Raw genomic sequence first — 22,394 nt, forward strand, 5'->3', positions numbered from 1 at the left:
GTGGCTCCAGACAGATTTCACTTTTCCTTTTTTTTTGGCCAATAATGGCTCTTTTAATAGTAAAGTTTGCAGACTCCTGGGCTAACTGAATTTCAAATTGCACTTGTTTTACATTTTTGGCAAATTTACATTCCTAGTCTCACACTGGATTTTTTGTGAGTACTTAAGTACTCAATAAGAGTTTAATTTTAACCCATCCTTAGTATACTGCGTGCATTGCATGAATCTGTATGTTTTTCATGATGTTCATGTGCAGGCTGTAAAAACAAAACTTCCCCTGAGACAATAAAACTATCTCTATTCAAGAAAATCTTCTAACACTGCTTTTTTCATAAATAATGTAGACAGAGTACTTTCAACTTGACAGCAATTGAATTATTTCAATTACATTTGAAAACACCAAATGAGGACAATAAACCCCATTATAAATCCTACAAGTAAACAAGCACTCAAAAAAACTAAGATTTCAAAACCTGTTCAGCAAAACAACAGTTATTTATCACTTTGGACAAACTGTCAACAAAAACTGCAGAGCAAATTCACACAATAATAACACAAATATCAAACAAACACAGCATATCTTTATGTAAATTCAACACTTTAAATGTGCAGCATCACAATGGATTTTAAGCTCACCTTGTTCAGCAAACAGGGCAGCGAGGGGGACAGACTTCTGGGACTTGACCAGGCTGGTGGACCAGGGGTTACTACCATCTGACAGAGGACGCACTCTGAAAAGGAAGAGACACCACAGACAAAAAAATTAGAAATTAGAAACTATTTTCACTTGTAGTGTGTCATATGTTTGTGATATTTTACCTTATATTTATATATTTCCGTTTAAAATATAGAGAAGAGTCAAAAATAACGTCAACACATGAGGATGTGGTTATGTTGTTTAGAAACAGGAAAATATGGTCTCCACCCTGATATCATAGTGGAGAAATTACTGGCCTGCTTTTTTTTACTGTGTGTGTATTTATGTGTGAGTCTGCATACACTCTACCTCTCAGCAGCAGCAGGCCTCTCTTTGCTCTGGACTGAACTGGGGCCCCAGGTTCTTCCTTTCTTCTTGATTCCCTTTTTCACGTCATCAAACTCCTCTGGCCTGAAGAGGGTGCTGCGGCCCCACGTTCGGTTGCTCTCATCTTGCGTAACTGTTAACACAGTAACCACAGCCGTTAACCACAGACTCAAACAACTGCAGGAAGGTGCTGTTAGGGAAACAGCCCTGATTGGGAATCTGGTGTAGACATGTTAGTAAGATTATTAAAATATATTATGCAATCTGTAAAATCCCAGTAGTAATCTCTCGCTTAATTTTTCTTTGGTGTCTTTCTCTCCAAAAATGTCTTCAAAGAGAACTTAAAAAGTCTAAATAACCACATAACTCACAGGTGTTCTCTCTTAAAAGTTGAGGGATTATAAGGCTGTTCTACACTGGATGGATATAAGCCTTTTATTATTTTAATAACTGCCTCTGATTCAGGAAGATGTAGAGTAATAGTTTAATTTTTTATACTAAAAATATCACCTATGTTTATAAATTTCTGAAAATGTAAACTCAAAAAGCCAAAAAAGCAGAAACAAACCCCAAAGAGCTGTTATCATATTAATGCTTCCTATTGCTGTGGGTTAGTCATTGTGAAGCTGTGAGGGAGGATCCACCAAAGATGTCAGGGCAACAGACTGGGGCCAACATTTACTAGGAAAATGTAGTAATTAACAGCACTATCAGTATCCGATTATTAAATTCAAACCAATATGAACAGCAGAATGACCCAAGTCTGTGGCAACACACCATCATTGTCACTTGCCCGTTTGATTTTCAGGTAAGTAGAGCACCTGTGAAACAATCTCAACCAGCAGCAAACACCAAAGTCTTGTTATAATCCACACATCAGGAAAACCTTGTCAATCAGCACAACTATCCTCACTGATGAGAAGCTGTCAGAGTTAGCCAAACATCACACGCAGCGCTCTGTGCTGTTAGCCACAACCACGCTGCATGTGGGTAGCCAATAGCTTGCCTTTCCTCCTGAGCCCATAGGAGGTTGTGAGCTCGCTGGTCAGATCAACATCCTGTTGGTAAACATACAAACTGTCCCTCCGCATGTGGGATGTCACTGAGGAGGGAAACATACACGTTACCTCTAACCAACATGAGTGTTACGACACAAGTATAATCTATCTTATATTAATAAGCTAGGAGCATATTATTGAATGTGTTGTTAAACAGGACATTAACTGGATGCAGACCTATAAATTATTCATTCATTCATTTTCCGTAACCACTTATCCTGTTAGGGGTAGCTGGAGCCTATCCCAGCTGACACTGTTGGAGAGGCGGGGTACATCCTGGACAGGTCATTAGACTATCACAGGGCTGACACATAGAGACAGGCAACCATTCACACTCACATTCACACCTACGAACAATTTAGAGTCACCAATTAACCTGCATGTCTTTGGACCACTCTGGGTTCAAACCAGGAACCCTCTTGGTGAGACATGTAATTGTAATCAAACAGTATACGTGGGAAGATGATGGTGGACACCTCACAATTCAATCTTATTTCGAGGGCTACGATGTGATTATAAAACCATTATTGAGAGATAAAAACATGGGGTATTAGTAATGATCCAGGATTAAAATAAAATGATTAAGCATAAATTTATTTACGGAACACACAGCTCGGTCCTACAAAAATACTACTGGTGATCACAATGTTGAGAAGTGGGTTTTAAATATCCAAATATTGACTTTTCTGCATCGAGACATGTTTAACAAGAGAATCATGATGCATCTCAGACTCAATTTTCCCCCAACCTTTAGGATGTATTTAAGGGCATGAATGTATATGTAGGCTACGTTTCTGTGTGGAATATATACAGGTTGTAAAATCTTGGAACATAAACACCATCTATCAAACACTGTTACTCAAAGCAACACCAAAACAGTTGGGTCCATATAAAACGGGCCAGTTTGCAGAATGGAGAATCATCTCTGTCAGGGGTAATCATAACAAATGCCGTCACTCTGGGCAACAATCTGTGCCCACTGTCTGAACATCAGCATCTACCATAAATGCTCAAGAGGAATTTGTTCCAGTTATTGCAAGGGCGTTGGTGCGTGACTAACAGCATCATCAAACTGTTCAAACAACTGGCTGACTGCTTGTGGCTCTGGAGCTTTTGTTCACACGGCTCTGGTCACTGTGACACTGCTCCCATGTTCCCAGTTCCCATGAAATCCTCAGAGTTGATGTGTCCTCAGAATAGTTTTACTTTTAAATTTTTTTTCACTTAATCCAGGCCAAGAAATGCAACACAGAACAACAAGAATGATAACACAATATGATACGTTTAGGCCTCACACTGAGGAAAACTTGATGGAAAAACTGAACTTACGCTGAATGGCTCGTAGCCGGGGGATGAGTGTGGGGCTGCTGGGAGGAGAGGAGCTGGTGCTGTGAAGGCTTCGCCGCTTGTCCATAGAAGGTGACGCCTGCACGGTGATCTTATGCTGGAAGTCTGCAAAACGCAACATGCACATATGAAAAAGTGCACCAATAGCAACAACAAGTTTGAAACTGAGAGGGCTGCTCATGTTAACAAATACTGATTGAACTTTTCTAAGCTATGAAAACATCATACTAGAATTCGTAACCTAGGCGGCATTTCTCTTTACACATGAAAGTGAATCAAGACATCCCTACAGTGTGTGCACTCACCTGACGGCAGGCTAATGCGGTTTCCATCTTTCAGTTTGAGGCGGGAACGTTTGAATTTGCCTTTCCTCTTCTTCACATTGGGCTTGTCTTTGTTGAGCTGGAAAATGAGGATGTTGAGCTCTCTCTCCAGCACGTTGATCTCCCGCTCCGCCAGCTGCTGCTCCCGACGCTTCAGCAGCTCCTCCTGAGACTTTTGCTGGAGGGCGGCCCGCGTCAGCTCCTCTTCTCTGGAACGCAGCTCCTGCAAGAACCAGGTATAATGAAACATATGTGATTGAACTGGCAGACAGACTTCTACTGTCATAGTCTCACAAATACATCAACAGACTGACAAGTTGAGAAGATGTGACAGACCGTGTTCAGCTGCAGTGATGCACGTCCCAGGACACAGCTGAGAGGTAGGTAGCATCATTAAAAACAGGGTACATTGAATGTCTGACCAAAGTGGGGGTGATTAAGTTGCAGTGTGGGTAATGTAGCTGCCAGGTTTTAAACAGAATGAAAATGCATGTCTATAAGGGTGTTCTCACGGCAGCATTTACAAGCGGACCAGATAAAATGCCTTGTGAGAGAAAGCTGCTCTTGATTGGTCAAAATTTCCATGCAGGAAAAATCCAGGAAGTAAACCAAACGTTGAAGAAGAGTACACTTGCAAGATAAATGCGATACTTCTAATGTCACAATGGAGGGACAACTACGCAGGTTGATTTTAGCGCTGCTCATCGTGGACTATATTGCTGTCATTGTTCATTTTAGTCAAACCATACAGTTTGAAAACGAGGCGCGGCTCCAACTAGAAAACAATGTTTTGATGCACTGGATGTGCTGAATGTGCATATTAAGGCAGTACAGGAGGAGGTGCACATTAATAATCCTCTAGGACTGTAACATGCTCATGTTTAACCCAAACAGACAAACGGGTAGAAACACATCTAATAATTCCCACGTAACAAGAGAAAAGCTTTTGCAGAAAGACATCTATAAGAGGGGTATAAGTGTTCACCGTCTATTAGATAACTCCCTCTGTAACACGTTGGTTTCAGAAGATTACTGCCTGCTGTTTCAGGCCGTGTTACAAAGCTAACCAGTCTTGTCTCCTCCCATGGCTTACTCTTTCTTCACTCCCTCTATTTTCTCTTTAATTGCTCTCAGCTGAGTAATAATAATCCGTACTGGATGACTTCCATAAAGCAGCTTTACAGTCAAGCCACTTCAGCCACCCACCTAGACACAGATTACTGTGGGACATTTACAGGAAATCTGCTGATGTAGTGGTTAATTCTACATGAAATCTTGTGAAAATGTTAGATAATGTTTAAAGCTATTTATTCTTTCTTCTCTTGATTTAGAAGAAGCTTTACATACTGAGCAAACTTCATAGGGTTTTATCATTGTGAGATGGTTCAGGATATATCTGTTAAGTTAATAATTTGGATGATTGGAAGTTACACAAGGATACTTAACGAAAGGTGGTTTAGTATAACTGATAGACTAAAACCAAGTAAAATACATAAATCTATTAAATATTATGGACAAATTAATTCTCTTGAAACAAAAAAAATAACACCTGGAGTTCTCTGTTGCTGTGTCATTCAGTTCACTCGCTGTGTGTGCTGATCCTGCTGTTTCTACAAACACTAATTAACCCCCCTCTTTAAGCCAACGATGGGAGACTTATACAGGAAGCAGATTAAGGTCTTAACAAGGGGAAGTACGCTAAAGCACCTCAGCATTAATGACTCGTTTTGTTAAACGTGCGATTAGCTTCTCCCCTAAAAGTAACCAATTAAACCTTTTAGTCCATAAAAAGCTGTCCTGGGCGATTCTGCATGGTTAGGCCAAATCTTCATAATAGATTAGCCAACATGTATCATCACTAAAAAAAATAAAAGAGCAGAGAATAGTACAAGATGGAAAGAAGGTCTGTTACATATTCTGCAGGTCAGGTTTTCAACTTCCCACACTGTGTGAGACAGAGGGGCGAGAGGAGGAAATAAACATTGATTTTATGCATGTAGGCACCCGTCTGTCTTCATACTGTGTGTGTGATGTAATGTCAGTGGCTCCTTATATGGATGTTTGTGTTTTGTCACTCCGCCCCACCTTCTCTTTGGTCCTGAGCTCGTCAAACATCTCCTGGATCTCCACGCGCCAGTCATCCTGCATGCTGTGGAAGGAGTCCTGGGGCATGGTGGCCATCACTGCCTCCTCGATGGCCGACAGCTGCTCCAGGATGCAGGAGAAGGAGGGACGCACGTGGGGGTCCTGGTCCCAACACTCTGGACACACACATTGCAATGTAAAGACACATTATTCACACGTGTATTGTTCCTGTAATCAAATTTTACCAAACAATGTTATTGATAACGTCAAAGACCCTGAGTGCTTAGTTAGGTTAGGTACGTTAGTAGTACAGAAGTTGTTGTCTCATGTTATTTAGGTATTATTTCGGCAACCAGGCATTAGATTTTGGTTGAGAAACTTAAGATATGGTTGCAATATTTAGTCACCTTGTGTTTTCAGTAATTATGTTGTTAAATGTCCGCTTAATAGTGAAAATGTCACATAAAAGAATAAAAGCTTTATCACAGCAACCAAATAAAATTCATTGTACTTTGTGTATATCTATTTATTCAAGTTCATCTGGTTATTTATAGTTAAATCAATTTGCAGAATCATTTGTGATGTTGATGGGTTAGTCGAACTTTTCACCACACAGTCAAACAACTTTATTTGTTTCGCCATTGTCTCTAAAACAGATGCCTATTACACATGAGTAAACACACACCAATGCTCTGTAGCGGTGTCTGGTTCAGGCTCTGATTGTAACAGCAACAATCAAACATCACAAATGCAAAATATTAAAGATATATTTAGTCTGCGCTGCCTGTTTTGCTGTTTGCTCTCCCTGTTTTTGACTATGTTAAAAAGTGGTGACCACTGATGGCAACCAAAGGCCAAGAAGTGGTTGCGACACCTGTAGTTGTTGGTTGTGACATCAAATTTGGTGTAATCCCATACGTCACAACGTTCTGGGAGCAGCAAAACAAACTACTGTCATTTTAATCAGGCAATAATTGGTCTTCTTCCATCATTCTGCAAGCAACTGTGATATAGTTTTATGCTGCACAGGAGTCTGAAGGCAGCAGGGCACAGTTAAAGGAGACCTTGCTAAGTTAGAGGTGTGCAGCCTGTCGCTTGCAGCTCACTGTGGCTGCTCCTGACTGTTGCATGACTCGCTGCAAAATTTTAAACTGATCTGCTATCAACAAATGCCGAAAATGACCACTGTCTTGTTTTTGCAGATGCTTTTTGTTGAACAACAGGGAGTAAAGAGACCACTGAAAAACACATTACATTTCCTTTGACACCCTCATAATAAAAATTTACTTGTGTTAGTTTAATGTTTTTACTGCTGCAGCAGTAGGAAATGTTCAATCTGCATCAACAGCAACTTAATACAGCATTTTTTCTGCAAATGTCTGCCCTCGACACCCAGATCATAATACTGCAAAGATATAAATAGAAAAATATCTTTCTATGATCCCTTCTTCATAAATATCACCCCATATTACTCTAATTAATTCCTTAGATGTTAATAATACTGCAAATATATAAATATTTCTTTAACTAGTAGGCCATAGGCTCAATTACCATTGTGTTACTTCTTTCAAAAATAGATAGTGACTTAATAGACATTTATTTTAACAGAAAATATTTCAGATTATTACTTTAACGAAGACAGCCTTTTTTTGTGACAGATTTTTATGGTTGAGTTTGCAATGTAATGTCGTATGTAAGAAGTAATGGTCTGACATATACACCTCCGCAGTGGGTGTGTAGGTGTGTTACCCTCTGTTAATTTACCTTCCATGAGCTTGGCGAAGGGTTCGGGGCAAGTGGAGGGGATTGGTAGAGTTAACTTGTTGACTGCCACACCGTAAGCAACAGCCAGGCCGTCTATCCCACGATAAGGCACCTCCCCCGTTAACAACTCCCACAGCAAGACACCATAGCTGGTGGATGACGCACATACAAAGGCAATAAAAAGAAAGCAAAAGAAAGAGGGAGGAATGTCAAACAAAGGAATGAGTTAAAATGTCAGACAAATGAGTAAGAGTAGATATTTTATTCTTGTGTGAGTGTGTGTGTGTGTGTGTGTGTGTAGGGGGGCATGTTATTTGTCAGACCTCCAGACGTCACTGCCTTTGGAGAAGAGAGACGACTTGATGACCTCGGGGGCCATCCAGGAGTAGGTGCCTGCAGCTGACATTTTCGTGGTTTTGTGCCACTCCCTGGCCAAGCCGAAATCTGTGATCTTCAAGGTCTTCCTCCCGATGTCGTCATTCTCAATCTTTTCAAGTAATAAAACTGAAAAGAGAGACGGACACATTAGAGTGGGACGGAGGTAAAAAAGGAAGATAAATAAAGATACATGAGCGAGACGGCACAACAAGTGATGAGTGATGGAATGAAAGTGAAAAGTGGAAAGACAGGATTTGGATAAAAGTGACAGACATCAGGGGGGCAGAGGAGAAAGAGGAGTGAAAGAGAAAAGGAGATACAAAGAGTGGGGGACAGAGAGAAAGACAGCCGTGCAGGTGAGGAGATGATAGTTGATATTCAACAGGGCCAACCAAGGTATGCAGGTCATATATTACTGTAGTAACAGAAGGTTGACAGCCCCACAAAGCGCCTGTCCTCAGGTCCTAAAACTGTTTAACACATTAAAGAAAGCCGGAACCCTCCAAACCTGCCTGTAACACTAAACCTGGCCTGAGAGCCCTACAACAGTAGAGCCACAACCCACTGACGTGCAAAGTCAGGTCAAGTTTTATTCAACCATTTAATGTAAGTGTTCCTGTTATGTGTCTAATCCTTATGGGAACAAAATTACATAATTTTATACCAGCTTAAAATTCCGTTCAGTCATAATACAACAAAACTAAGTCTCGTTTAAATGCAAGAAAATGCACAAAAAGGAAAAAAATATATAATTATTACATGTAATCACTCTCATGCCTGGTCGCCACTCTGCCTGTGCCGTTAGATTGAGTGATGTGTGACTGAAAACGCTGAACGTTATCTATGGCTGCTCAGATCCTTTTTGCTAAATGGATCTGAGCAGATATTCACAGGCAGCAGTTGTATCACTGACTCTGATCCAAAAAATGTAATGTTTTAATATCAAACAGGGGCAGTTTAAGATTCCGTTTATGTTTATATGTATTGTGTGTGTGCATGTTTTCCTTTATAAAGCAAAATAAAATGGATATATGTTGAATGACTACTGACATCCAGATAAAGTAGTCGAGTAATCATATGCCCATCCCAACAAACTACTAAATAAATATAATACAAATATGTGGAACTATAGACTCAAATATAGTTGTAAAATGTAGGGCTGCAACTAACAACTAAATTATCACCTAGAACAGTTCTGGAGCCACATGTGGCTCTATAGCCCCTCTCCAGTGGCTCCTTGTAGCTTTGACACAAATGAATACTGGTTATTTTTTTTTTAACATTTTACAGGCCTACAGGAATTCTTATACTCTTCAATTTAACATTTCAGCTACTAAAATGTGCCTAATACATCTACAGCCTGGTACCTCGATAGCAGTGGCTAGTGTTTGCCTTGCTAGTGCCTTCCTCGCTGGTTAGCTACGGATGCCAGAAGTTTTGGAATAAAATAGAGAATTTAATAGTATGTGGAAATATTTGTTTGCTTTCACTTCCAGCTCTGCAAAGATAAAGTACCAAACAATCATAAATAGTGCCCTGCAAAGGAGCTTGTGGTAAAACATGAATAAATGCTTATTTAGACTATCTGTGAAGGCCAATTTGGACTTAATAGGCTGTTTTACCTGTATCAAAAGCCTCAAATATGTATTGAGGCTCCACACAGATTATTTGTTTTTAATTATATTTGGTCAAAAATGGCTCGATAGTTAAGGTTGCCGACCCCTGACCTAGAACAATAGATTAATTGTTAAAAAGTAAAGAAAAAAGGTAAAACATAGCCCAAGATCATGTCTTCAAAAGTCTTCTTTTGTCTGACCAGTCAAACAACTTATAGAAACTTAGTTTAATATAATATATGATAAAATAAAAATGGAGCACAACAAATCCTTAAAACTGAGAAGCTGAAACTAAGGATTTTTATGTTGTTGTTTTTGCTTAAACTAAAAAAGAAACATATCTAAACAGCTGATGATTAATTTTCCATTGATCGACTAATCAAATGCTTCATCTGTAATATGGACATTACACAAATGTAACCAAGGGAAACTTAATACTAAACATGCTAAAATCTAAGCGTAAAAACTTGGGTGACTTCTCCCTACATGATTAATACACACAGGATTCAACAAGACATTGAGAGCACTTCGGCTTTTTGAAGATATACCACCCACAACCAGATGAGGACTTCAGAGGAGCAACATTTTTCTCCCCTCAAATGTTTCCTTTCAGCAGGAATAACCCTTCTCCCTGTGCGCTGATACACCAACTGCCAAATATTCCTGTTATCTCTTTGACAACCAGACGTAGCCTTTTCCATGAAGCGGTGCATCAACAGCCAAAACAGACTCTCTGATCCTTTTGATCCTCTTGGTATTATTTTCAACATTTGTTTTTGCCTCTGCCAAGATCTCCTCACATTACAAACTGTCCCATTTCATTATTTACATGTCGTCCTAACACTGCGGGTCAATCTGAACATGTCCTATCAGCTGTGTTGGTTCTACAGAACGCCACAGCTGGCACAGAAACTAAAATGTGAGAGTTTAAATGTCCCTTCAGGTGTTTTGAACAGAGGCACTTAGGTGTTAAATCAAACACTTGAGTGTAATGCCGACACATATAATCTGTGGTAATATTCCCATGGGAAAAAGGGTGCAATGATAAAGATGCATAGTGGAAGTGTTGAAAAACACATCCACGGGTTTGAGTTTCTTCACTTACTGTATCATAATGTACACCAGAAAAAGTTACTCAGTTTAAAAGCTATTTGTTAACAGCTTTCAATAGAAGCTCTAATGCATGCGTGCAAGTATTACTTGAATGAATTAGCTGCACTTTGTGCTGCATTATCACTCACTGACCTTGGACTTACTCCTCCACAGCAGCACAAAAGTAAACCTGCCAAAACACACACACAAACCTTTCTACCACCAGACACCCATGATTTAACCTCAGTAACCATACTGATCTTCAATCCTAGTTAAGAATACAATGTGATAAATTACATGACAAATGTTTCAAAAGACTGAACAGATCTACTAAAGGGTGTAGGAGGGGTTGTAAGGAGGATAGCTGTTGACTTCGAGAACAGATAGTGTGGTCAGAAATTGGCTTAGAGTCTGAGACAGATGGATAAGTCTTAACAGACTCCACACTGAAAATCTGTGTATGAGGAAAACTAAAACAAACATATTTCCTTATGTAGTGCTGTGCTCACTCCTATAACTGGCTATAAATTGCACCTTTTTGTACATTTTCAGCCCGATACTGACAACAAATACGAATCTGAAATCATATCAGTGCTCTTTTTCTCAACTATGAACATGTATACCTCACTGTGAGCCTGTTTACACCTGGTATTAACCTGGGTTTTGGTAATCCAATCATGACTGTAAATGCAAGTGTAAACAACCACCAAGGCGCGTTGTGACCCGATCCGTCAAACCACTTGCAGAGGTGGTATGGATCCTTTCAACCACATGTCTTTTGTAGTGTAATTGCTAATGCCTTGCGTTGCATCCCTGACAAGGCCTACATCATCATGCAGGACATGGTGGTTGATTATAAGTTGCCTGTTTTATGATGTCTGAGACAAAGTGTTGCATGACCGTCTAGTGTTTATCCCTATGGAAGAATAAGTGTTGAATACTACTGAGAGCAATATCTCCAGCTGTGCCGACACAACCGCAACCGTGACTAGTGAGCTTGCTAGCCAGCCGCTTTTGACCTTCTAGCATAAGAGGTACAGGCAGTGACAAAATCTGAACATAAGTGATCAGCTGGAGATGCATGACAGACACGAGTGTGATGAACGGAAATGTGTCTCGGCTGTCCGCTTGTGTTCAGATCACCAATACGCATGTTAATACCAGGCGTAAACTGGCTCTGTGTGGTTCCTTCTCCTGTGGAAGTTAATAAGGCTTTAACTCCACACCTAAACTTTTAAATGAATTTATGCAATCACATATTCTGAGGCTAATATACAATCGTTAGAAGTCATTTTAAAGCAAAACTGCATTTACTGGTTCCAGCCTCTAAATTATAAGCCTTTGCCGTTTGTCTTTGTTTTATGTGACAATAAACTAAACATATTTAGGCGTATTAGAGGATCAGTGTGTAAGATTTAGTAGCATGTAGAGGTGAGGTTGCAGGACTAAAACTTCTTCCATGTTACAAACATGTAGGAGAACTACTGTGACTGACATGATAACGTGAATGGCCTCATTTAGAGCAAGTGTTTGATTTGTTCATTCTGGGCTACTGTAGAATAACATGGCAGACTACGTGGAAGAGGATCCCCTCCATATGTAGTTACAAATGACTCAGTCATTCTTGTTTTCAGGCAGATCATTGCCAATAGACGCCCCTAATTCCTATACACTAGACACACACACACACTGGGTGCTGGCTGATGACTTCAATTTGGGTTTAGGAACTTGTAACAGACATTTTTTACTATTCTCTTGCATTTTATAGACAAAACAATCGATTACATATTAACAGATAATGAAAATTATTACTTGCAGTCCAAGATGCAACATAACACAAGCTGCAATATTGCACACAGCCAATACCATATAACGTCTATTTAATATGAACTTTTCTACATCAACAGCACTGCTGCATCTCAGATATATAAAAACATATTTACTTGCATTAGAATAAAATCCAAGCTTGCCAAATAGGACTATATGTACAAATCTACAGCATGCTGTTTGACAGTTAAAATAATGTTCTGCAGTGTAAACATAAATGTGAAAAACAAACTAAACACCGGCACTCACAGATACATTTTCATATTTAATGTGGGCAAAACAAAGAAAAATGAACATGATTCCATTCCTATTGCATAAATTGCCTTTCCAGCTTGTATTTATCATGCTGATGATGGCTTTGTAGCTCAAACGCATTTGTTTTGTTTGTTTTGCTCACATAAAATAAGAAAAATTATCTATGAATGTCGGTATTGTTTGAGTTGATCCTCACCACAACTGTTTACCTGACACATTGTTTAAGATCTGGAGCTGTGTGTGCTGCTATATTTCACCATAAACATCAAAGGTACAAATAAAATGTGTCCCTGAATGTGCGGTTCTTTATCATATTTCATCAAGTCTGCATTAGTTTATGCATCACCTATAGCACTTAGACTAAAACCACCAAGGTCTTTCAGCTTGTGTTCTGCAAACACAACTGCACAACAGAAAAGTAGCCATTTTACTTCAGCTATCATCCCAATAAACACACAAATTAACACATGAACAGACCATTCATGCTCGTAAACCAGATCATCAAAAACAAACTGTTGTAGGGCATTTTCTTTAGACACACTGAAGACAGTTTTAGAGGGTGAAGTGATTTCCAGCAGTATTTTAACCGTAGTGTGACTCCTATGGGTCTCCACTAATAACAGGGGTATTGGTGCCATTACTAGCCTCGGGCACAGAGGGGATCCTCTACCCAGGCTGCAACAATGGGAATTCCATTACAAACAGGTTTCACTGGACCAATGATATACTCCTACTTCCTGTTGTCAAGTCCTCTCTCAGTGATTCCATAGATTCCTCCCAGCAGGCTCTGTGGCTTTATAATGACTTATGATGGGTTAGTTACACAACCCAGAAGAACAGTGGTTTTGGGATAACCCCGTCTGCGTTGATTGGACTATAGAATATCATGCCAAATACTTTCTTTGTAGCGCCATGATACTTCAGTGTCAGCCCTCTAGAAATGTCTGATAAAAGACCTTGGTCCTGTCTACATGACTCCATGCTGACGTGATGCTACAAAAACAACTTTAAACCCCAGCCGGCCATTTTGTTTTGCTACTGGAGTCTATTAGCAGCAAAGCTAACACAACAAACACTCTGCAGACACTTTTGAGCAGGAATGAAATAAACTCTCACTAAATCAAACAGACAATTCAATAAATATAAGCAACTGCAGCTGCAACTAACAGTCATTTTAAGTATAAATTAATCTGCCAATTATTTTCTTGATTGATCATTTGGTCTGTAAAATGTCTGAAAACAGTAAAAGTGCCTGCCACAATTTCCTGAAGCCAAAGGTCTCAGATTAAATCCTTGGACTCCAGAGCCATGTTGTGTGGTTTTGGAGTCCAAGCTCGACTCTGTGTTGTATTTTAGGCATGAATTATGCTACAGAACTAAATCTTATAATAACATTCAAGTAACTTTCACAATCTGCATCTATGCTCACATTTTCTGAATATGAATGCATACAACCCCTAAACATTGCCTGAGACACCACTGACATATGTTATTAACTTTGGCTGTCAAAACAGCAGAATTACTCCAATTTTACACGTGAAATAATATGCAAAATATGTCTTCTACACATTAAAGGTTCTGTATGTAAAAGTCAGAGCATCGGTATAGCAGCAAACAACTAGTAAAAGCATCCTGAGTGGAGAATAAGGTCGTGCTCCCGTGTGTTGTAGTCAGAACTTGTTTGTTTTTGTGATAAAACATCTGGCCATGCATGCACGTTAGTGCATGTGAGTCCTGAGTGTGTATGCCACTGGCTAGCTAACTGCCACCGCTCTGCACTGCGCTCATGCAGCGGCTACTGCTGATAATGCCCTCCTGACCCGCAGTGGCGCTACAGCGCTGTCCCGGAAGCATCATGTCCAGTCTTTGGTCCCCCCCTGCCACATTAACAACCTTACAGTAGCTCTGTCAGCACTGATGCCATTGTTAGCACTGTTAGCTGCTAGCAACCAGCTCAGCCACCTCAATGTTGAGAGGCTTGTGCAATCCGGGCTCAGACTCTGAATCACAGATATGCTCTGAATGTCGCATACAGCTCCTTCAATATTAAATCTTAATAACTTAGCTTAAGCAGTTACCAGACACTGACACAATTATGTCCTGATGAAACAAAGATGTATTTTCTATAGACATGTTTCTGCTTGCAAAAAATCTGTGAAACTGAAACAACAAAAAACAAACTCAACCTGTATATAAAAACAAAAAAAGAAGGTACTGTACAGTACATCCCTACATAAATCTTAAATACTGATGTTGGAAATTATGGGCCATATCACCAAACTGGACCAGTCTCATTTAACTACGCATGAGTTAATACTTTATGTAATAACATAAAGGTCGTAAGGGACAGACTAATCTGTGGGGAAGAAAGGAATAAGCTAAGTTAGGACTCATGGTGTCCTCCTCACTCACTAATGGCTCACCTGCAGCGAACACAAGCCACTAGTCTTTCTTTGAAGTCCACCTCCCATGACCTCTTCACCCTATCCTTATTTTCCAAGACAGGATAATCTCTCGCAGGTTTTCAATGAGAAGCTCCATATCAAGTTAATTTGCTTAGCCTTGTCAGACAAGCCTAACTGACCTGCAGGAAAAAGCTGCATGACTTTGTTTAATTTAAATCAGTTCATTCTTCAAAATGTCTCATTGGTTTCAGATATTTCTTACATTTTATTTCCGTAACCAAAACACTTAAACTAAAATGAAGGAGATGCTCTGTTGACCTCTGGTAAGGGTCATCCTAAAAGTCAAGCCCCAGGCTAAACCACACCCTGTACTCGATCCAGTACCTGGGTTCAGGCTAGGTGTAAGTTAGCACATTTAAACTTTAAAGCCGTCACAGCTGAGCAAATGCCAAAATCAGGCTGTGGCTAGCCAGTCTTGAGTATTGTTTTGTTCCTTCAGACAGGCAATCAAGGGGTTGTTTGGATAGGATATATTTAACAAGAGGAGGTGGAGTAATAGTAACCTAATTAGTGCTTGTGCATCTCATGATTATAATCCCGTCTAAATATAGGCCATGTCTGTACATTTTAAGGCCTGCACACTCACACACTGTTACATGCCAGTGAAAACAGCCTGAGGTTATTGCAGCTGCATGACTGCACTTATATCTGTGAATTTCCTGGTGTACTGGGGTCATTTCTAACATGTATATTCTGTGTTTTTATAAACATGGAAGCATAAACAAAGGTTATTAACTACACTCCTTATAGTTTACATCAATGAAAGATGTGTGTAGCCTACAATTACGTCATCATCACTGCTAGATTATTAGTTTTCCAGTTGCATTTGCTACAGGTGATGTGTGAAACCTGTTTGGTGTAAATGGATCAGATGCTCTAACTCCTGTTCACTTTCATTTTAATTTATCAACCTGTTTATTCGTTTTGAATTCTAATAACAAATGTCATACTTTATAATCACAATCCTATAAACCTGGCATGTCTAAAGAAGTTATAACCCTGGCCGTATGTTGTTTTCCAAGCTTCTTCTCTATCTATATTTTCTTACTCTTCTGAAAAGAAGATGTTTTGAAGCGGACAACAGTGCACCGCAACTGGAGATGGATATGCCTCCGAGGCAGACCCCACCCTCAGTCCAACCCCCACTTAATTCCCCGCTCCAACAGTGGATCTTCAGGCAGACCCATCTTTCATGGTGGAACAGTAGGAAGATCAGAAGCAGAGCTGCTGCCTTCAAAGCAGGTCCCACGCTTCTTCCCTTAGCTTTCTCCCCCTCAAGGTAAAACAGAACAAAAACTACACTTTTTGGGAAAAACATGACTGTTTCTTCTCTATTCGGCAAACTAAAAATACTTGAGGTTTAACTCCCTGCATCTCTGCAGCAGCCAAGACTCCACAAACCAATGAAAATAAAAAAACAAACACTTATAAAAAGTTTTGGAAGACAGCGCAATTGAAGTATCCTCATTCACTAGATATTAAGTAGTCTTAAATTGGGCTCATCCCAGTGTTAAGTGCTTTCTCTGTATTGAAGACAATTAAACTAAAGCAATAACTGTAGCATTTTTATGCATATGATACATATATTGAATATGCACAGCCAAGAGGAGTGACAGTGAGTCTTAAAGCAGTGCTTGGCAATGCAATCGCAAACAAGCACAAAGCCAGTCGCATTTTTTCATCTCATTGTCTCTCTGGCAACAGTACTGTGTGAAACTGTGCTCCTTATGATGCAGCTTTTAAAATAAGGCTGCGATTAAGGATTATTTTAGATGTCAAATAATCTGTTGATGATTTTTTCAATGACTCGATTAGTTGTTTAGTCTCTAAAGTCTTAGAAAATGATGACAAAAAATGTCAATCAGTGTTTCCCAAAGCCCAAGATGACGTCCTTAAATGTCTTGTTTTGTCCACAACTCAAAGATATTCAGTTTACTGTCACAGAGGAGAAAAGAAAACAGAAAACATTTCTATTTAAGAAGCTGAAATCAGCAAATTTACTTGTTTTTTATTTATTTCTCAGACCGATTAATAGATTATCAAATTAGTTGGCGACTAATTCAATATTTGGCAACTAAAATATTGATCATTGTAACTCTATTTTAGAAACAAAACTAATCTACAATGAGAGGTTTTCAAAATCCTGAGGCTTCCTTTGTTTTTTTTCTGTAGGGTAACTAAGCACCGATGCAACATGGTTGCTTTAAAAATCCTGAGTGCAGCCTCCTAACTTGACGTGGCAGTATTTTCGTAACTGTGCCAACAGACTAAGCATGAGAGTAAGAGGGCTTCCTGTAGTAAGCAGAAACAAGGCTGCTAAACATTCCCCGACTGGTCTGTCTCTCCCGGTTGAAATGAGAGTCCCCCCAGGCATTCTGGTTGATGGGAAAAGGATCAGGGCTAATGGCTGGCTAAATCCATCTATCATGGTCACGTCTCTCCGGGCCACTTGCTCTTTGTCTGTCCTCTTCCTCTCCTAGTTTGTGTCTGTTTAAGCTTGAATCAACCCACAACTATGCTAATTAAAACATAGCACATGTTAAAAGGTGTACAGCTAGTACCTTTTGCCTTATTAGCATCTATCAATGTGCTAGGGTAGCTGCGGAGGGGATTGGCTGATTCGGAAGGCAGCTCTTCTCAGCTGTGGGCCCTTTTCCTTTTCACCCTGCCCTGCAACAATAGGTGCAGTCAGGGAGAGGTCATAAAAAACACAGTGAAAGCATCTCCACTCCTCCTCTCTCCCCTCTGCCCATTCTCTCGTCAGAGAAAAGACAGGCAGTAACTGTCTGTGTGTCACCAGGGGTAATTGTGGGAAGCCTGAGAAAAGTTGCTCTGCAACACCTAGTCAAGCTTTGGTAACTTTTCCTCTTAGATTCTACTTATTGCAGAAGTAGAGCAAAAATTGCAGGAGGAGAAAATAAGGATTCTCTGGAGGCATACTTTTTAGTTTCAAGCCTTATCAAACTGTTTTCTCTCCTGTGGTGAGCTTGTTATGACCGAGTAATGAAAAACCTTTGCAATACTGTTCCCACAGATGTATGGTGGTTCACAAGGAAACCCAAATCTATAACACAATGAGGTCTGTATAATATTTTTATACTTAATGGTGCAGCAGTGGGAGTACAGGCAAAATAAAATGAAAGGTGCATGCAAATTAGCCAGCAATGGGAGTAGGTGTCTGTTTTCTAAATATTGAGTGTCAGGACAGACAATGTGTGATAGGTGCATCCCTAATTTCTATCTTTTTAATGCATATTTTTTATTGCAATAGGATTTATGGCAGTGAGAAAGAAAATGTACTACAGGAATAAAACCACATGAGGATTCACCTTTGTGGGCAATTATGTAAACAGTATAATTATATTTAAGAATATATTTAATATAGCTGTAATAATCACTTGGCAGACACTTTTGTCCAAAGCAATTTACAGAACGTGCATCTTGTCCTCCCCACGTGGGCCATTTTTGTCAGACTAAGATTATGCTTCATCACAATAACCCACCTATTTATGTTTGAACTTACTTTTGTGCAGTGTTACACATATAAAGATGGAAACAACAGGTGCACTTGTCATGTGCACAAGCCCTAGCACTGTGCCTTGATTGCTGCGACCACAAAGTCAAAATCGGGTCCTTCATGCTCTCTCCATCTATACCAATTTCACTGCACTGCCATGAAAGCAAATCCTTTCTGTGCCTCTATGACTTTTGTCAGGTTGTCACAGATCTGCAGAATGACAGGTGAATGAATACAGACACGGGGAAGAGGGAGGGGAACACGGATGCAGCGTGATGAAGTCTAACAATAGCTTAAGATTGATGGGAGAATGCTGTTGCGCACGCTCCACACTGAACTCCATCGGTTTCAGTGGCGCTCGAGCACACATTCCTGGCATACTATCGCTCGCACCACAACGCGAAACTCCAAAGTCGATGTGGGTTATGCGTGCTGGCTCAGGGCCAGGTTTCAGTGTGTCTCCTATCTATTGCTCTATGAATACTTTCACTCCTTGCTTGAGGAGGAATGTTTACATCAAAGTTGTAAGATGGGAAATAAATAGGGGTCAATGGAAGACTAAGATAAACAACAAATCCCCTTAACACTGGTTAAGAAGACCAACCACCATTCTGTTAACTAGTATTGTCTGCATTGCCAGAGTCTAATATAACAAATGCTTCTTTCCACAGGACTATGCTGATATGCTGTTGCATCTAAGGGATACATGCTTTCATTACGATGAAGACTGCAAGTATAGTTTATTCCTGGCGGCTTGTCAAATTAACAAAGTGTTGTAAACATAAACTCTGAGCATGCACAGTGACGTCTGCCTGCATGGAGCCACTGTCCAGAAATTGCAGTGCAGCTGCTTCAGAGCAGAACAACAGTGCCCATACTTATTTTAATGAATTAATATCATTATAACAATACAAAAGTATTAGTAAGCAGTAGTATTTGGATGACAGCTCTATGGCACACAGACATATGCTATATCAGGCTGCAGCTACACAGACAAGGCTGGTTGGCAAGATGAATTCTTTAATAATGTAAATGTATTCAGGATGTTTTTGCTTCATATTCAAAAAAGAAAAGGTAACTCCAGCATTTATAGTTTTAAAACTGTGTTGGCCCAAAAAAGTAGGCATGAAAAATAACAAGGAGCAAGACAGAGCAGAAAGGAACAAGGGGAGGAAGGTAAGTAAGGAGAAAAATAACGAAGTAAGAAGGGAAACCCCCTCAGTTTGTGGCAATAAAAGAGTACCGCTGCTCTCTGGGAGATTAAATATGAACGGAACAAAACAAAACGAGGGCTTTGAGACCCTCCGAGTCCTAGCCATTCTTCTGGTCACAGTAGCCTAGCAACCGCTGCTTGACCAGTCCATTGTGCAAACGTATGTTAAGCTTTTATCCCTCATTAGCAACATTCCTCCCTGCAGGCTGGGATTTTACAGATTAGGTTGAAAAACACAAAAGAGATTGGACAAATCTTGCTGACTTCCAACATATTACTTTACAGGCTAATCATTGATCAAATAGCTGTATGTTTGTCTGCGTGGAGCATGTGTACACTGCAAGTTGATAAATGACAGGCCGAGTAGTTGAGTGAAGGTGGAGAAGTTTAGTTGTGTATATGTACCTGTCTGTGTCCTGGTTTGGGAAAAATACTGGAGTTAAACAAACTGACAGTATGTACAGGAAACAGAAAAGCCATAGCAACAGACATGGTGCTCATTCATTATTAAAAAAGTGACAGATTGCTGATTAACAACCAGTTACTGCGATGTATCCATTTTCTATTTTACCCCCCGTGTAGATAATTCTCACTCCTTTTATCCTTTTAGACTGACCGACACACATCCAACGCCAAGACAAACAGACAACAGGCCCTCACCAGCAGATGCAACAACTTCTCTAAGCTGCATTATTCTAGGTTTTTACTAGGAAAACAACCCAACACACCACAGGGTGCCATTTGTGTGTTTGTGTGTAGGAGAGAGTCTTTTGTGAACTCACTGCCCTGGCTCAAAGCAAACACATACAGCTTCTTTCATTCCCTCTTTATTTAGATAAGACCGTATATTGACTACAGCTGTTCAGACTTCTGACCCCAGGATGAGCACCTGCAACTAGTGACAGTGCTGGTGAAAACTCAATGTCTGTCTTGGCCTGTGGAAGTGAAGAATTAATTCATAAAAACATATCTATTCCACTCGCCTACAATCTTCAGGTGACACATTGAGTTCCCAGGTTTCACTACAGCCCAGTCTCCCATAAGCTTAACTTTAAATTCTCCCTCTTTACTTAAGCCTGTGCTGTCTCTAGGTCACAGTGAAGTGGCAGGACAAACACACTGACTTGTGTTCGCAGCACTGTGCCTGTTGGGGGGAGTTTGTATGTGTATGTTCACCAAACATCCGATTAGCCCAAAGAGTCTAAACAGCAGTTAAATCCTTTCTCTCCATCTGCCCTATAATTACCACAAATCTTCCATCTTAAATAAGACTACTTTTGGGGTTGGGCTCCTCTGCGCTGTTAATCATGGCATCAGGGGCATTATATGCATATAAATTACATTATTTCAAAGTGTTGTTTGAAATTGTTTGAAAAACTAACATCTAAACACAATGACAGATATTCCACATTGGAAATTGTAATTATTTCATTTTATTGAGTATATAAGTTTTATTTTTGTGCTTAAACCACTACGTACTGTATAACAAATATATTCTAAATTATTGGTATTAGGTCTGGATTTTTTTTAGATTTTTAAATTTTAGATTTGCCACATTTCACTTTTATTATTTGTGAATATAAGTGGCATTTGTGAGGGTTGGCATGGTGCAAACTTTGTCATGCTTGCACCATCCCCGCCATTTATTAACTGAAATTATAAACATGCATGTTTGCATCATATGATCACTTGGCGTATGTTTGTTTGACTTGTATGCACACGCATGTCACGGTCAATCTACACAGGACCTTACGTATCCGTGAAATGCTGAGAGGCAATGGGAGCTGCCCAAACCCGCAACTTATTTGATTATCGATATATCAGCTTGTGTATCTTTTTTATGATAAAAAAGGGCAAAAAATGTCTAATTCCAGCTTCTTAAATATGAATATTTATAGTTTATTTCCTCCTCTATGACAGTAAACTAAAAATCTTTGGGTTGTTGACAAAACAACGCATTTGAGGATATTAAGGATGTTATCTTGAGCTTTGGGAAACATTGATCCATATATTTCACCATTTTCTAACATTTTATATAACTGACAACTATTTGATTAATCGAGAAAATAATCAACAGATTAATTGACAATGAAAATAATCCTTAGTTGCAGCCCTAGAGGCAAATCCAATTAGTGTCTTAATCTGGTGGTCAGGGAGGGTCTGGTCTGTGTACACTTCACATGTTTTGTCTCTAAATTCACACATTGACTCCCACAGCTGGAGATAAACACACATAAGTACACCAGAGCTGTTCCCAACATGCCCCAAGGTTGATAAGTCTCTGATCACAAAGGGAGAAATAGTGTTTGGAGTCATTACACACATAAACACACCTGAGTTGAAGTGGGTAGCCCGTGTCAGTGGGTATATGACTCAGACTCTCTTTTATCGAGTCGTGTCCATTCATTATTTAGTCCTGGGAAACTAAAG

The 22,394-nt window shown here is 39.7% G+C and overlaps 1 protein-coding gene across 2 annotated transcripts in view; it reads right to left on the minus strand.

Moving 5' to 3' along the window:
- The window catches only part of map3k21 (mitogen-activated protein kinase kinase kinase 21), a 32,692-nt gene that overhangs the window by 7,560 nt on the left and 2,738 nt on the right, over nt 1-22,394 (minus strand). For both annotated transcript variants that reach the window (XM_049600403.1, XM_049600402.1), the window contains exons 2-8: nt 7,925-8,105; nt 7,602-7,750; nt 5,838-6,013; nt 3,735-3,975; nt 3,412-3,534; nt 1,007-1,157; nt 637-731 (exon numbers count right to left, since the gene is read on the minus strand). In XM_049600403.1, coding sequence (XP_049456360.1) covers nt 637-731; nt 1,007-1,157; nt 3,412-3,534; nt 3,735-3,975; nt 5,838-6,013; nt 7,602-7,750; nt 7,925-8,105 — 1,116 coding nt within the window. The remainder of the gene's footprint in view (nt 1-636; nt 732-1,006; nt 1,158-3,411; nt 3,535-3,734; nt 3,976-5,837; nt 6,014-7,601; nt 7,751-7,924; nt 8,106-22,394) is intronic.

This window comes from Epinephelus fuscoguttatus, linkage group LG16 (genome assembly GCF_011397635.1).
Source record: "Epinephelus fuscoguttatus linkage group LG16, E.fuscoguttatus.final_Chr_v1".
NCBI lineage: Eukaryota > Metazoa > Chordata > Actinopteri > Perciformes > Serranidae > Epinephelus > Epinephelus fuscoguttatus.